A 15,234-nucleotide genomic window follows, 5' to 3' on the forward strand; every position below is an offset into this window, starting at 1 on the left:
AGTAGCAGTGAAGTCTTAGATAGAATTACTACAATTTTTTTTTTTTCCCCCAACGATTTTCTTGAGAAGTATAAACAAACTACAAGAAGTTGAAAAGGGTGCTTTCAGGGTTCTGTCGCAAACCAAAAACAGAAAGACCACGTCATGCCTCAAATAGATTTCCTGTCTCACAGAGGAACATCTTCAAAGCTCTGCCAATGACTCTTACACACCAGAATATACCATCCGTCACTGCTTATTTGTGTGACACTGGCCTTCTCACCATACTAAAGCTTCAATACACTATTTCTGACAGTCCCATCTCTGGCTACTGTTCTCTGCTTACATCCACCTGTGAGGCTCCATTCATTCAAACATTCTAATCACTTCTATATGTAATTCTTTTATAGTGGACATTCCTTGTGTTCTCCTATACTTATTCAAACCCTGAAGTGCTATTAACTACTTCTGACAATCAGCTCTGGCACAAATTCTGTTCCCTAACCTGATGCCAGAAAGTGTATAGGCTCCAACATTTGTTCTGCCTTGTTTCCTTGTGAAACTCCGACAGTATTCTTTGTTGGTAAGAGATGCATCATTTGATGGTTACGAGATAATTGGTGCTGGCCACCTAATGGCAGTAAAAGCTTGAATATAAACTTGAATTATATAAAATTAAGACTCATTTGCATATTCTCATCAAATCTCTCTATTTTTTTTTTTTTTAATTTCCAGATACTATTGGTGATTCTAAATTGGCCCTAGTATGTGCTTGGTGTGTGGGTGTGTTTGTGTGTGTCCTGTGGTGGGTTGGCACCCTGCCCAGGATTGGTTCCTGCCTTGTGCCCTGTGTTGGCTGGGATTGGCTCCAGCAGACCCCCGTGACCCTGTATTCGGATTCAGCGGGTTGGAAAATGGATGGATGGTTTTCCTTCCATATCTCAAGAACAACCATGTTTGGTTCACTGATGACTAAGTTGGCCTGGTTTGGGTGTTCTCCCTGTGATGGACTGGTACCCCACCAAAGTTTTTTGCTGCTGCAAATCACATCAGCTCTCCAAGACCATGAATGAGGCAAACAGGTTAGAAAATGGATGGATGGATGGGTGGAGGAACAGACAAAAAATAATGAGTTATGCCATAATGTTGTGTAAAAGTTTTCTTCATTTGATTCATATGGGATACCAAGAAGGACTTGTGCTCTTTATAACGGATATAAATAAAATAGGATACAAAATAGGAAAAATCATTGCCATTAATATTGAATAAGGTTAATTATCATAAATTTAGAAAAAAAATGTGTATGGATGTACCTGAAAAGAATTCTGACTTTGGGAGATTTTTTTTTTTAAAAGTATTACACAGTGTACACACAAGAAATAAAAATATTATGTAAAATGTACACTATGGAAGGCACTGAAGTAGAAAATGCACATTTGATTAAAGCTTTTGCAGTGTTCTTAGAAGCAGGTCACCTTTTTTCTAAGCAGGATGGGAGGCTTTAATTTATAAAGCTTTTGTACGCAGAAAAAAGAACTCTCAAAATGTGCATGTAAACATTGGGATTTACAAAGAAAACTTGACAGAGAAACATGCGTTTATTTACAGGAACTCTGATGCAACTTTGCAGAGAAACTGGGAAATTATGACACCCTTGATCAAGTAGGGAAATGCAAAAAAACCCAGCTAAATAATGACTCACATGCATTATTATATTAACAAAATAAGTTTTGAAATATGAATCAATATCAAATAAATCACATCACAGAGCCGTTATTATAATGTGCGTTAACGTGACAAAAATATTACACCTCAAAAGTGCTGAAAATGATGCACAGACTGTATTTCAGTTCCCTTTTAAAACGGACAATAGCATTTTCACAGAACAACATTTTTGGTTTTTCATCAGTTTATATCGTTGTCATGGGAACCAGTCGACAGATCTGGAATATCTCAGCCAAGCTTCGTGATGTTTTTAGATGGGTGCAGAATTGGCTCAAACACAGGAAGCAGAGGGTGATGGTGCGAGGAACCTCATGAGAACTGGCCGATGTTATGAGTGGTGTTCCACAGGGGCCAGTGCTAGAGCTGCTGCTATTTTTAATATATATAAATGATTTAGATAGGAATATAAGTAACAAGCTGGTTAAGTTTGCAGGTGATACCAAGATAGGTGGATTAGCAGATAATTTGGAATCCGTTATATCATTACAGAAGGACTTGGATAGCATACAGGCTTGGGCAGATTTGTGGCAGATGAAATTTAATGTCAGTAAATGTAAAGTATTACACATAGGAAGTAAAAATATTAGGTTTGAATACACAATGGGCAGTCGGAAAATCGAGAGTACACCTTATGAGAAGGATTTAGGAGTCATAGTGGACTCTAAGCTATCGACTTCCCAACAGTGTTCAGAAGCCATTAAGAAGGCTAACAGAATGTCAGGTTATATAGCGCCTTGATGTGTGGAGTACAAGTCACAGGAGGTTCTGCTCAACCTTTATAACACACTGGTGAGGCCTCATCTTGAGTACTGTGCGCAGTTTTGGTCTCCAGGCTACAAAAAGGACATAGCAGCACTAGAAAAGGTCCAGAGAAGAGTGACTAGGCCAATTCCAGGTCTACAGGGGTTGAATTATGAGGAAAGATTAAAAGAGCTGAGCCTTTACAGTTTAAGCAAAAGAAGATTAAGAAGTGACGTGATTGAAGAGTTTAAAATTCTGAAGGGAATCAGTACAGTGGATCGAGACTTGTATTTTAATAAGGAGCTCATCAAGAACACGGGGACACAGATGGAAACTTGTTAAGGGTAAATTTCACACAAACATTAGGAAGTTTTTCTTTACACAAAGAACGATAGACACTTGGAATAAGCTACCAAGTAGTGTGGTAGACAGTAAGACGTTAGGGACTTTCAAAACTCGACTTGATGTTTTCTTGGAGGAAACAAGTGGATAGGACTGGCGAGCTTTGTTGGGCTGTATGGCCTGTTCTCGTCTAGAGTGTTCTAATCTTCTAATGTTCTAAAAAGCATACGGTGATAAAAGTCATTAGCTGACTGAGGAAGAGCTACATCCAGTTTTCATATGGTGTGGGTGTGAAGGTGCTTTTGTTAACTATAAGTTGTTACATTCAATTAACGCACAAGTAATCTATGATGCCAAGATGGGACTAACAAACATCATGTCTTCGTGGTGTGGGTCAACCTGTGATTTATTTATTTTGAGGCAAACTAATTTTGGCAGACATGGTGGTGCTGTACATGGTGGCTGGTTTGTTGGTAACTGGCTGAACCCTCAGTTTTTCATATGTTTTGTATTGTTCATTGGATTAGCAATTGTGCCATTACATGTGACAGGTAATAGCGGCTAATCACTCAGACATTGACATGTTATGTCTTTCCCAGCAAAGGAGAGGTGCTGTAATGCTGCACTTGATCTTGCACGCTCAGCTACAGAGTGCAGCCAGATGCTCTTGAATGCTTATATCAGGGTCTCGACACAGCAAGAGGAAGTCTGCTCTACTAGCCAATGAACGACGCAGCGTGACTGCATACGTATAAAGTCGATTAGCATCAAGGCAGTTTTACAAATACACATTTATGAAGTGATTGTGATTTATAAAGGGAACATTGCATAGAAATGTGTACATGCCAGTTTGATATATTTTGTTTTTGGCTGTGCATATTTTCACGATCGAATCCATGAAACGTTTTATAAATGAGACCCCATGAGATAGCATTCTAAAGTTGAACCCACACAGTTAAATCTCATTTTTATTTACAGTGTGAGCACTGCTGTTGAATCTTTTATTAATTTTGGCAATTACTTTGTAGATAAGGTGGAAAGCCATTTTCTAAAATTTTTGTAATTCAGCTATGCAATATGTTGCTTGCATGTACTTCTGCAATTGGTTGAAGATCAGTGCTTTTATAATGTTGAAGTCTTAGTATACTACTGAAAAGCTAATTCCAGTGCAGTGTGAAAGGCCTATTACTTAATTCTCACTTGTCATCACAATTATTCAGCACAACCCGGCGACTTTGGCTGCTTCACACAGATTAAGAAATTCTGCTGTGGTTGGAAACATGAAAAGCTGCAAGAGAAATCTTTGCGTGTGAAAGACTAATGCAAGACATTGTATGATGTAGTCAGAACTTTAATGGAATTACAAAGAAGAGTAAGTTCCCTTTTATAAGAAACAATGAGCTCTCAGATTTCTTACATTATAAGGTATCTGGATACGCTCAAATGTTTGAGGATATTTGGGCCTTTATAGTGTGAATTCCTAACTGGCCTACTAAAATAATGATAGTACGGAGCTGCTATTTAGCTCACTAAATTGCGTTGGCTCTTCGCTCTCTAACAGGAAACTGCTTTCTGCTAGTCACGATGAGAGTTCTGTAAGTTGTGATGCGTGTGAAGGCAAGATGTTGGAAGCCCACTGGAATCTCAGGAGTTGTTGCAATTCTACCCGGGGTGGGGTGGGGGTGTGGGGGGGTTGGGAGGGGGGCAAAGCAGTAAGGCTCAAGACAGATGACAGCTTCTTATTATGTGAAAGGTAAAACACTTGGTCTACTTAAGAGGCATATTACTGCAGGTGAAGGAAAAACAAATGACAAATTACAGGCAGCCAGGCTGACTCCCCTATTTTGCTACCATAAAGAGGACCCTTTAATTTAATTGGATACCAATTTTCAAAACTACTGCACTTAAAGAAGCAAACTTGGATAGAGTATCTGCACCCCTAAAGTTGGGCTTAATCAGGATTCTATATAAGTGTTTTCACATAACCTCTTCAGCTCACGTTTAGTCTAACACAGTGTGACATCACCTACCCTTTACTGAAGCAGCCTTATTTTGTACCCTACGCAGGTGCGGTTGCTTCCTTATAGATTTTAGCTGCTGCATTCTTACTACTGTTAATGAATCTGGCTTCATACAAAGCACATAAACCGTGCTGAGGAAATCTCCACCTAGCAGGATAGAATGCCTGAGGCCACTGGTTCAGATCCAGGATTCTGCTTGCTGTCTCTCCTTGAGAAATCTTTCCCCAGAAAGATCAGTCGTTAATGTTTAATGTGGCTTTGTGTGTCAGTCAGGAGGTTTTCTGCTCCTTATAAATGGAAATAAATCGATGTAAATATTTTTTGGGCTGCACTTACAGAGAAAATGGACATGTACCAAATGTGAGAAGTGAAGAAACAAACGTACCAATCGAATGCAATTTTCCTGTTTTTACAAAAGTAAAGCAGTCATGCATTTTAACACTTAATATTGAGGTTAATCTTTTCACACTACCATTTTCAAACCTGCTTAGCCCAATCGTGATGTATAAGTGAAGCAAGACTCACTATTCCTGCAATATCAAGAAAAGACCAGGATCGACCTCTGGATGGGATAACAGTCCATGAAATACAAAAAATGGAGTTTGGAAGCGGGTTTCTAAAACAGGTTACAGCTCATGTTCAATTTCCTCAAAATAACTATTCATGGTGGCTCTAAAATCGCTACTGACCCCTACTCAATTTTCTGTTTATTTTTCCGGTTTCTTTGTGGTGGTGGCCTGCGCCACCACCACCTACTCAAAGCTTCATGATGCTCCAACAATGATGGACGGATTAAAAGGCAGAAGTCTACGTGACCATCATCATCAAGTCCTTCTGTGAGAACCCTAAATCCAAAGAGGACTGTTTCATTTATGTTAGGTAGAATGCCCAGAGGGGACTGGGTGGTCTCATGGCCTGTAACCCCTACAGATTTTATTTTTTCTCCAGCCGTCTGGAGTTTTTTTGTTTTTTCTGTCCCCCCCGGCCATTGAACCTTACTCTTATTCGATGTTAATTAATGTTGATTTATTTTGTTTTATAATTGTGTCTTTCATTTTTCTATTCTTTAATATGTAAAGCACTTTGAGCTACTGTTTGTATGAAAATGTGCAATCTAAATAAATGTTGTTGTTGTTGTTATGTGGTATATAGATGAAGTATCTGGATGCTTGTATGAAGTTGCTCAGTTTGTAAACAGTCTCTTGGGGTTCATTACTATAGTCAGCATTGTCTGATCTCCAGTGAAACTTTGCAGTGTAACCAGCACAAGCAACCAAGTATTACATGTGACAGGCATTTTAGCATGTGTCACACATGTGCAAGTAGGAGGCAGCTAAAGGGCTTGAGTAACTGTAATACTACATCAGACTAGGGGGTGGCAGAGTGTGCGACTGTCTCTCACAGTCTCTTACAGATCAATCCCGGGAAATCCTGCCAGGTTCCGGTGCCTCTGATGATGTCACTTCCATTTCCGGCATACTGTAGATGACATCATTTCCTTTTCTAGCCCTTAAAACCACCATCTTACCTCCACTTAATGAGTTCTGTTGTGGACTCCGTACTATGCACATCGTGCTACTAAAAACTCAAATCTTTATGATGTCTTGGTCTAATTCTTATCACACACGTTTCAAGAAAAACTCCAAAGAAAGCAAACTCTCTGGCAGGCAGAACTGCCACACATACAGGCCCTAGGACTACCCAATGTAACCATCGACCAAGAAGCTGAAGGTAGGACTTGCAAGACCCTTTTGCACAAGGGGTCTTATATTTTGCAAGAGATGATGGTAAAGTGTCCATTGTGAGTCCACCTCCCAAGTTATTACACCCCTTCTTTGTTACCTGAGCCGAGACTTGAGATGGTGTCCAGATCCTCATATTTGGTGGCCTCTGTGATGACTTGTGGCAAACTGAGAGTGAAAGGAAGTACATCCCTATAAAATAAATGAAAGAATATAGAATTGTTTTAAAATTCATTGTTACTCCCCTATGTCTGATGAACAGAAGCACCAGATATACATAAAAGTTTATCAAGAAAAAAAGAACTGACAAATAGTAATACCTCTGCCTGTCAAGCTCATAGCTTATTTAATGATGGGTTACTGTACAAATCAGAACTGAAACCCTAATGGATACAATACTTTTCTAACCAGATGTGCTTAAACAACTACAGGGGTAATCCATGCAATTATCTAATCAGCAAATCATGTGGCAGCTGCACAGTGCATAAAACCATGCAAATACAAGGTTAGGGGATTCAGTTAATGTTCACATCAGAAAAATGTGATCTCAGGGAGTTTGATTGTGGAATGACCGATAGTGCCAGTCAGGCTGATCTGAGCATTTCTGAAACTGGTGATCTACTGGGATTTTCATGTCTCTCTCAAGGTTTACTCAGAATGACACAAAAAACAAAAACATCCAGTAAGCAGTACTTCTGTGGACAGAAACACCTTGTTGATGAGAGGGGTCAGAAGAGAAGGGCCTGACTGTTGCAAGCTGATAAAAAAAGGTTACAGTAAATACGTACAACTCATCTCAGAATGCACAACATGGCGAGCCTTGAGGTGGAAAGGCTACAACACAAGTAGACCACGTCAGGTTCAACAACTTGTCAGCCAAGAACAGAAGGCTGAGGCCACAGGCTCATTACAACTGGACAGCTGAAGACTCAATTCTTAATTTATGCAGAGACCAGAACTTGAGCCCAGGAACTTGAGGTTGGTGTGGTCAGAACTTGATACCAACAGCATGAATTCATATACCTAATCTGCATTATATCAACAGCCAAGACTGGTGGTGGTGGTTTAGAGGTGTGGGGAATGTTTTCTTGGCACACTTTAGGCCAAGTTAATGCCAATCAAACATTTCTTGAATACCTCAGCCTATTTGAGTATTGTTGAGGACCATTTATACAGTTTTGGTCTCCATAGCAGCACTGTGAAAAAGTCCACAGAAGAGCGACTAGGCTGATTCCAGGGCTACAGGGAATGAGTTTTGAGGAAAGAGTAAAAGAGCTGAGCCTTTACAGTTTAAGCAAAAGAAGATAAAGAGACGACATGATTGAAGTTTATAAAATGATGAAGGAAATTACTCCAGAAGATTGAGACTGTTTGTTTAAAATGAGATCAGTAACAACACTTGTTCTTGCTGTTGGTAACTTGTTAATGGTAAAGTTCACACAAACAGTAGAAAGTATTTGTTTACACAGAGAACCATAGACACCATGGAATAAGTTACCAAGCAGTGTGGTAAACAGAAGGACTTTAGGGACTTTCAAAACTCAACTTGATGTGATTTTGGAAGAATTAAGAGGATAGGACTGGTGAGCTTTGTTAGGCTGAATGGCCTGTGCTTTTTCTAGATTGTTCTAATGTGCATACATTCCTGGCTACAATTTACTCATCTTCTAATGGCTACTTGCAGTTTGATAATGCACACTCTCACAAAGCAAAAGTCACCTCAAACTGGTTTTGTGAAAATGACACTAAGTTCACTGTTTTTCAGTGGCCTTCCCAGTCCCTGGATCTGAATCCAATAGAACACCTTTGGGATGAGGTAGAATGGGAGACTTGCAGAATGACGACACAGCTGACAAATCTGCAGAATACAATTGTGTCACCACGGACCAAAATCTTAAAGGAATGTTTTTAACATTGTGTGGAATCCAGGTCATGAAGAACTGGAGGCTGTTTAGAGGGAAGAAGGAGGCCCTTCCCAGTATTACTAGAGTGGTCTCAAGGAATTACTCTATGATCGTATATTTTGATGGTATGCTATTTTAATAGCATTGAATAAGCTATTACACTTGAGCAACCAAAGACAATATTCTCAAGTTGACACAAGTCACAATTGCTCCATAGTCAACTGATATATTTCATTTAATTAACTTTGATGTTGACACAAATAATGCTTGTTTTCTCACATTCTGCATGTTGAAGTACCACAGTACCATATCTTATTAGAGTTAGAAGACTCAAGTCAGGAAGACCATATTAACTTACTACGGTGAAATGAGGTTTTCTGTTCTGTCTTTGTCATGTCATACTGTTTAGGACTCTGAGTTTGTCCACCAAGATGGGTACAAAGTGAATGATATTTTACAGGGTGAAAACATTAGCTAGATTCATGGTATTTGCTGCCTTACATTGCACAAGATTTTATGGTATGTACAGTTGTGCTTGAAAGTTGTAAACCCTTTAGAATTTTCTAGATTTCTGCATAAATATGACCTAAAACATCATCAGATTTTCACTTAAGTCTTAAAAGTAGATAAAGAGAAACCAGTTAAACAAATGAGACAAAATTATTATACTTGGTCATTTATTTATTGAAGAAAATGATTGAATAGTACATATTTGTGAGTGGCAAAAGTATGTGAACCTCTAGGATTACCAGTTAGTTTGATGGTGAAATTAAGAGTCCGGCGTATTCAATCAATGGGATGCCAATCAGGTGTGAGTGGGCACCCTGTGTTATTTAAAGAACATGGATCTATCAAAGTCTGCTCTTCACAACACGTTTGTGGAAGTGTATCATGGCACGAACAAAGGAGATTTCTGAGGACCTCAGAAAAAGAGTTGATGCTCATCAAGCTGGAAAAGGTTACAAAACCATCTCTAAAGAGTTTGGACTCCACCAATCCACAGTCAGACAGATTGTGTACAAATGGAGGAAATTCAAGACCATTGTTACCCTCCCCAGGAGTTGTCGACCAACAAAGATCACTCCAAGAGCAAGGCGTGCAATAGTCGGCATGGTCACAAAGGACTGCAGGGTAACTTCTAAACAACTGAAGGTCTCTCTCACATTGGCTAATGTTCATGTTCATGAGCCCACCATCAGGAGAACACTGAACAACAATGGTGTGCATGGCAGGGTTGCAAGGAGAAAGCCACTGCTCTCCAAAAAAAAACATTGCTGCTCGTCTGCAGTTTGCTAAAGATCAAGTGGACAAACCAGAAGGCTATTGGAAGAATGTTTTGTGGACGGATGGGACCAAAATAGAACTTTTTGGTTTAAATGAAAAGCGTTATGTTTGAAGAAAGGAAAACACTGCATTCCAGCATAAGAACCTTATCCCATCTGTGAAACATGGTGGTGGTAGGATCATGATTTGCGCCTGTTTTGCTGCATCTGGGCCAGGATGGCTTGCCTTCATTGATGGAACGATGAATTCTGACTTATATCAGAGAATTCTAAAGGAAAATGTCAGGACATCTGTCCATGAACTGAATCTCAAGAGAAGGTGGGTCATGCAGCAAGACAACGACCCTAAGCACACAAGTTGTTCTACCTAAGAATGGTTAAAGAAGAATAAAGTTAATGTTTTGGAATTGCCAAGTCAAAGTCCTGACCTTAATCCAATCGAAATGTTGTGGAAGGACCTGAAGTGAGCAGTTCATGTGAGGAAACCCACCAACATCCCACAGTTGAAGCTGTTCTGTACAGAGGAATGGGCTACAATTCCTCCAAGCTGGTGTGCAGGAATGATCAGAAGTTACCGGAAACGTTTAGTTGCAGTTATTGCTGCGGGGGTTTGGTCACACCAGATACTGAAAGCAAAGGTTCACATACTTTTGCCACTCACAAATATGTAATATTCAATCATTTTCCTCAATAAATAAATGACCAAGTATAATATTTTTGTCTCATTTGTTTAACTGGTTTCTCTTTATCTACTTTTAGGACTTGAGTGAAAATCTGATGATGTTTTAGGTCGTATTTATGCAGAAATATAGAAAATTCTAAAGGGTTCACAAACTTTCAAGCACAACTGTATTTTCAGAAATGCCATTACTATATACAAATGTGTAACTTCCATATAGAATTACTTATTATATGTATAAGAAAAATATACTTTATTGTCTATACATCTGGAGAACCAAAGAGGCGGAACGTGTCTATAAATTGCTGGTTCAGCAACTACTCTGTAACTCTCTTCAATACAAGTTTCCCTAAATTTTGTCACTCACCTGCTGACACAGTAAAAGGCCACCAGTTTAAAAATGTCATCAAAGACCAGTACAGAGCCATCCAGGTACAGCACTAAAGGACAAAGAGGACAAAGAGTTAGGACACTATACAATTTATCCACACCGGAGTTTGGTTTCTCCTACCTTTGTGACTAGTCTTGTATGTACATCACTTCATAGTTTATGTTTTCACACACTATTTACCTCTCTACATTGTCTAATCCATTTTTTTTTTACAAGTTTTTCACGTGTCCAACACACCCTGTCATCTTTTTCTCTACTCTGTTGCTCCATTGTTGCAGTTTCTCCCCAGAGTGATTCATCTGTTTTCTTCGTTCTTAACTAGAAGCAGCTGCTGTGCACAAAAATCTGAATGTTGCAACATAAAAGACAATTCAGGCTGCTTGTGGAAAGTATGGAGAATTGTGAAGAGACTTTGTTTGAGATACCTTAATCAAAACACTTTTACTGAAAGGTCTGCATTTCATTCTCCCTGGGTAAAATTACTAAAAACTAGTGGTTTCACATAAAATTAATTGAATAAGTGGTGTCTTATAACTATTACTAAAATACATTTCTTTAAATTTACAGTATTATAAATTCCCTCAACATGCCTTTTTGTGGGTAATCATAGTAGTTCTGACAGGGAGCTATTAAGCATAAAAAACTCAAAATACAGGAAGATTTGATTTGCATTTGTATTATTTAAAATACTGAAATAGCACCACCATCACAAATGATTTGTGCCATACTTGGCTTCTTTTCTAAGGTAATATTGAAGGCTCAGTGTAACAAAATCTGCCAGAAGTTTAACATCAATTAAATTTAGTTATTTAAGCATAAACTTTAAAAGAATACACTTGAACAGCATTGCTTGCTTCTGTATAATTTTAGAATTTATAATTTCTTTATAATTGTGATCTTAAATCCTATCATCTATAAGCAGGACCCTTCAGAAGGTATTCAGACCCTTCACTTTTAACACATTTTGCTATGTTGCAACCTTTTGCTAAAATTATTACCCCAGAATGACACTGCGAAAACAGGAGTTCAGAAAATTTTGCAAATTCATTAAAAAAAAACCAAAAAAAAAAAAAAACCTGAAATAGCATAGAGACAAAAATTCAGGCCCTTTACTCAGGACTTCATTGAAGCTCATTTGGAAGCCAATATGGCTGCAGTCTTCTTGGGTATGACATGACAAACTTTACTCATCTGGATTTGGGGATTTTCTGTCATTCTTCTCAAGCTCTGTCATTTTGGATGGCGACTATCGGTGGACAGCTAGTTTTGTGTTTCTCTTGAGAGGTTTGACTGGGGTTCAAATCTGGGCTCTGGCTGGGCCACTTAAGGATATTCCCAGATTTGACCCTAAGGCAAACCTGTGTTGTCTTTGCTTTTTGCTTACTGTCACAGTTTTGTTGGAGGGTAAATCTTTTGCCCAGCCTGAAGTCCAGAGCACTTTGGAGCAGGTTTTTATTAGGTATATGTCTGCACTTTGCTCTATTCAGCTTTCCCTCAACCCAGTCTAGTTTGCAAGTCCACAACCTCATAGCATGATGGTGACACCATCTTGCTACACTGTTGGAATACTACTGTGGCAGGTGTGGCACCCAATTTCTTTCAGACAAAATGCATACACTTGAGGTCAAACAGTTCAATCTTGGTTTCATCAGACCATAGGATTTTGTTTTTAGTAGTCAGATAGTTCAGATTGGTGGAGTGTTACAGTGGTGGTTGTCCTTCTGGAGGTTTCTACCATCTCCATGAAGGTTCTTTCGAGTTCAGCCACAATGAACTATTACTTGGTCTTCTTGCTTCTCTCCTCCTTACTCAGCTTGCCTGGATAGCCAGCTCTAGGAAGTTGCATTTTATTCCAAAAGTTTTCTATTTAAAAATTATGGAAGCCACCCTGCTCTTGGGATAATTCAATCAAGAGGAATTTTTTTGTAGCCTTCCCCAGATCTTGACACAATCCTGTCTCTAAGCTCTGCAGACAATTCCTTTGACCTCATTGCTTGGTTTTTGCTCTGATATTCAATGTCACCTATGGGTCCATCTATAGACAGGAGTATGCCTTTCTTAATCGCGTGCAATCAACTGAACTGACCACAGGTCAGTGTCTCCAAACAGACATAGAAACACCTCAGTGATGTGTCACGGTGATAATCACAGTTCTTTATATTTAATACATTTTCAACAGTTCCTTAAATGTGTTTTTGCTTTGTCATTCTGGGAAATTGAGTACTTTTGAGAGGAAGAATGCACATTTTTGGAATAAGGCTACAACATAAAAATGTGTAAAAGGTGAAGGGGTCTGAATACTTTTGAAGGCACTGTAACAACAGTTAGAATGCACACTGCATAGGTCAGCCTGACTGGGTTGCTCTCTTTCAAGACTGCATTATCCAGAAGTTTTGATTTAACCTTATCTTAGAAACACATACTTTAAATTTATTTAATCCAATTATTGTATCATTGATGCCTTGAGGGGAAGTACGACGCCAACCTAAGACAGTAAAAGTGGTGCTCATATGCACAGCCACACTAACATTAAGTCACCAATCAATCTAAGCTTAAATGTCTTTAGGGCAGTGGTTGCCAATATTTCTATGCCTTGTGTCCCCAGAAAATGTTTGACTTCATTTTCAAATGTGATATTACTTTTATAAATCAAATTTCACATTTTTGAACCGCATAACGTACTGTGGGGTAACAAATTAAACTAAAAAAGAGATAAGCTTTTAACTTGGCGTATAAAATTTAAATAAAAATTGAGCAATTGACCATTAGAAATCTCAATAATCTTGTAAATGTGGGGTGGCCTGTGGAAGCATCCAGTGCCACAAAGAAATGACACAAAATCAACAAATAAGGGGTTTGGGGGATTGGAGACCCCTGTGAAGCAATGGGTGTCAGCATGCCACTAAGCCATTAAGTGCAGTCGACAAGCTTTGTCCCCTGATAACACCTGCACTGCAGTTCAAAAACAGATGTGCTGCACAGTTAAAATTGCTGCATTACTGCCAGCAGGAGAGGTGAGGTGGGCTGAGTGTAAGCAACAGGGATAGCATCCAATTCAGTCACCTCGCCCCCGGCAAAAATGTCAATCAAACCTCAGTGATGTTTCACGATCAGGATTTGCACAGAAATCAATACCAGACCTCCCACTTCTTCATAAAATCAAGGCAAAGTCTAAATTCCATTTTCTTAAAAAAAAAAAAAAAAAAAATAATTTGCCTTTACGAATGCTCTGCCCACAGCAAGGAACTTGTAGGAACACACATTTCTGCAGCTCATTCACAGGTGATAATTGTACGCACAATGCTCGATTCTTTTCATATCGTAGAAGAGGAGCACTAACTAATAAATAACGATCAAATGACAGAACACTGCAATACACAGATTGCACCACAATAAAAGTTAAACAAAGCCTCTCACTTAATTTTGGAAAATCAGGATGCAACCATCCTCTTTGTTGAGCCCCCTGAAATGCCATCTTGAACCCCAGGTTGGGAACCCCCGATTTAGAACTACTAAATTCAAACCCGGTCTTCTAATAAAATAAGGTATTAACCACAGCACCACTGTGTCATCCCCACATGTAATGCACTTCAAACACCAAAAAACGCTGTTGCAATGAATAAACAAGTTTCATCTTTAAAAGAGCGGAAACTACTGGCACTCAGTAACATGCGTGTTTATCTCCAGCTGGAAACACATTTGATTACTTATGCAAGACTGTTTATTCCTTTAATGAGTGAAAGCTGTGTATATGCATACAACACATCTAGCAGAGCCTGCAACATGTCTATACAATCTTTCTCTCAAGAGTAAACTACATTGTGGTGTCATGCCTCCTCCAGACCTCAAGGGGGCGACTGCCCTGGAGGGCTTGGGTAAAGAGCTGGGAAACTTGACCCTGTAGGGACCCGGGGTTACCGCCAGGGGGACCACAATACCAGGAAGACCCTAGACCTCAGCACCTCCGCCACACCAGGAAGGGCAGGGGGGGGGTTGAGAAAACGGGGACACCCGGAGTGCTTCCGGGGAGACAGCCGGCACTTCCGCCACACTGGGGCGTGTCGGTTGGAACACACCTGGAGCACATCCGGGTGCTTATTTAAAGGGACCGCCTCCCTGCAGAAGGGACAAGAGTTGGGTGGAAGATAGACAAGGTCTGGAGAAGGCAGGAGGCGGCCTGAAGAGAACAAGAAGAGAGAGGGCATTGTGTTGGCCTGGACTGAGGGGTATTGGGGCTGGTGAGCATGGACTTTGGTAAAATAGAGATGAAAAATAAACGCGTGTTGGGAGACTTAAGTGTGTCAGCCTGTCTGTGTCCGGGGCAATGTTCACAGTGGTAAAAGCTAAAAGACGGGCAATATGTCATCTGTTGTTTCATATCCTAAATTTACCTCATTACACAGTAGACTGGCTGTCTTCCTGAAAGC

The 15,234-nt window shown here is 39.6% G+C and overlaps 1 protein-coding gene across 1 annotated transcript in view; it reads right to left on the reverse strand.

Moving 5' to 3' along the window:
• Positions 1-15,234, reverse strand: part of rin3 (Ras and Rab interactor 3) — a 66,646-nt gene that overhangs the window by 19,244 nt on the left and 32,168 nt on the right. Inside the window, exons 4-5 of the mRNA XM_039740955.1 lie at positions 10,784-10,856; positions 6,651-6,742 (exon numbers count right to left, since the gene is read on the reverse strand). Coding sequence (XP_039596889.1) covers positions 6,651-6,742; positions 10,784-10,856 — 165 coding nt within the window. The remainder of the gene's footprint in view (positions 1-6,650; positions 6,743-10,783; positions 10,857-15,234) is intronic.

Source organism: Polypterus senegalus, chromosome 18, assembly GCF_016835505.1.
Source record: "Polypterus senegalus isolate Bchr_013 chromosome 18, ASM1683550v1, whole genome shotgun sequence".
NCBI lineage: Eukaryota > Metazoa > Chordata > Cladistia > Polypteriformes > Polypteridae > Polypterus > Polypterus senegalus.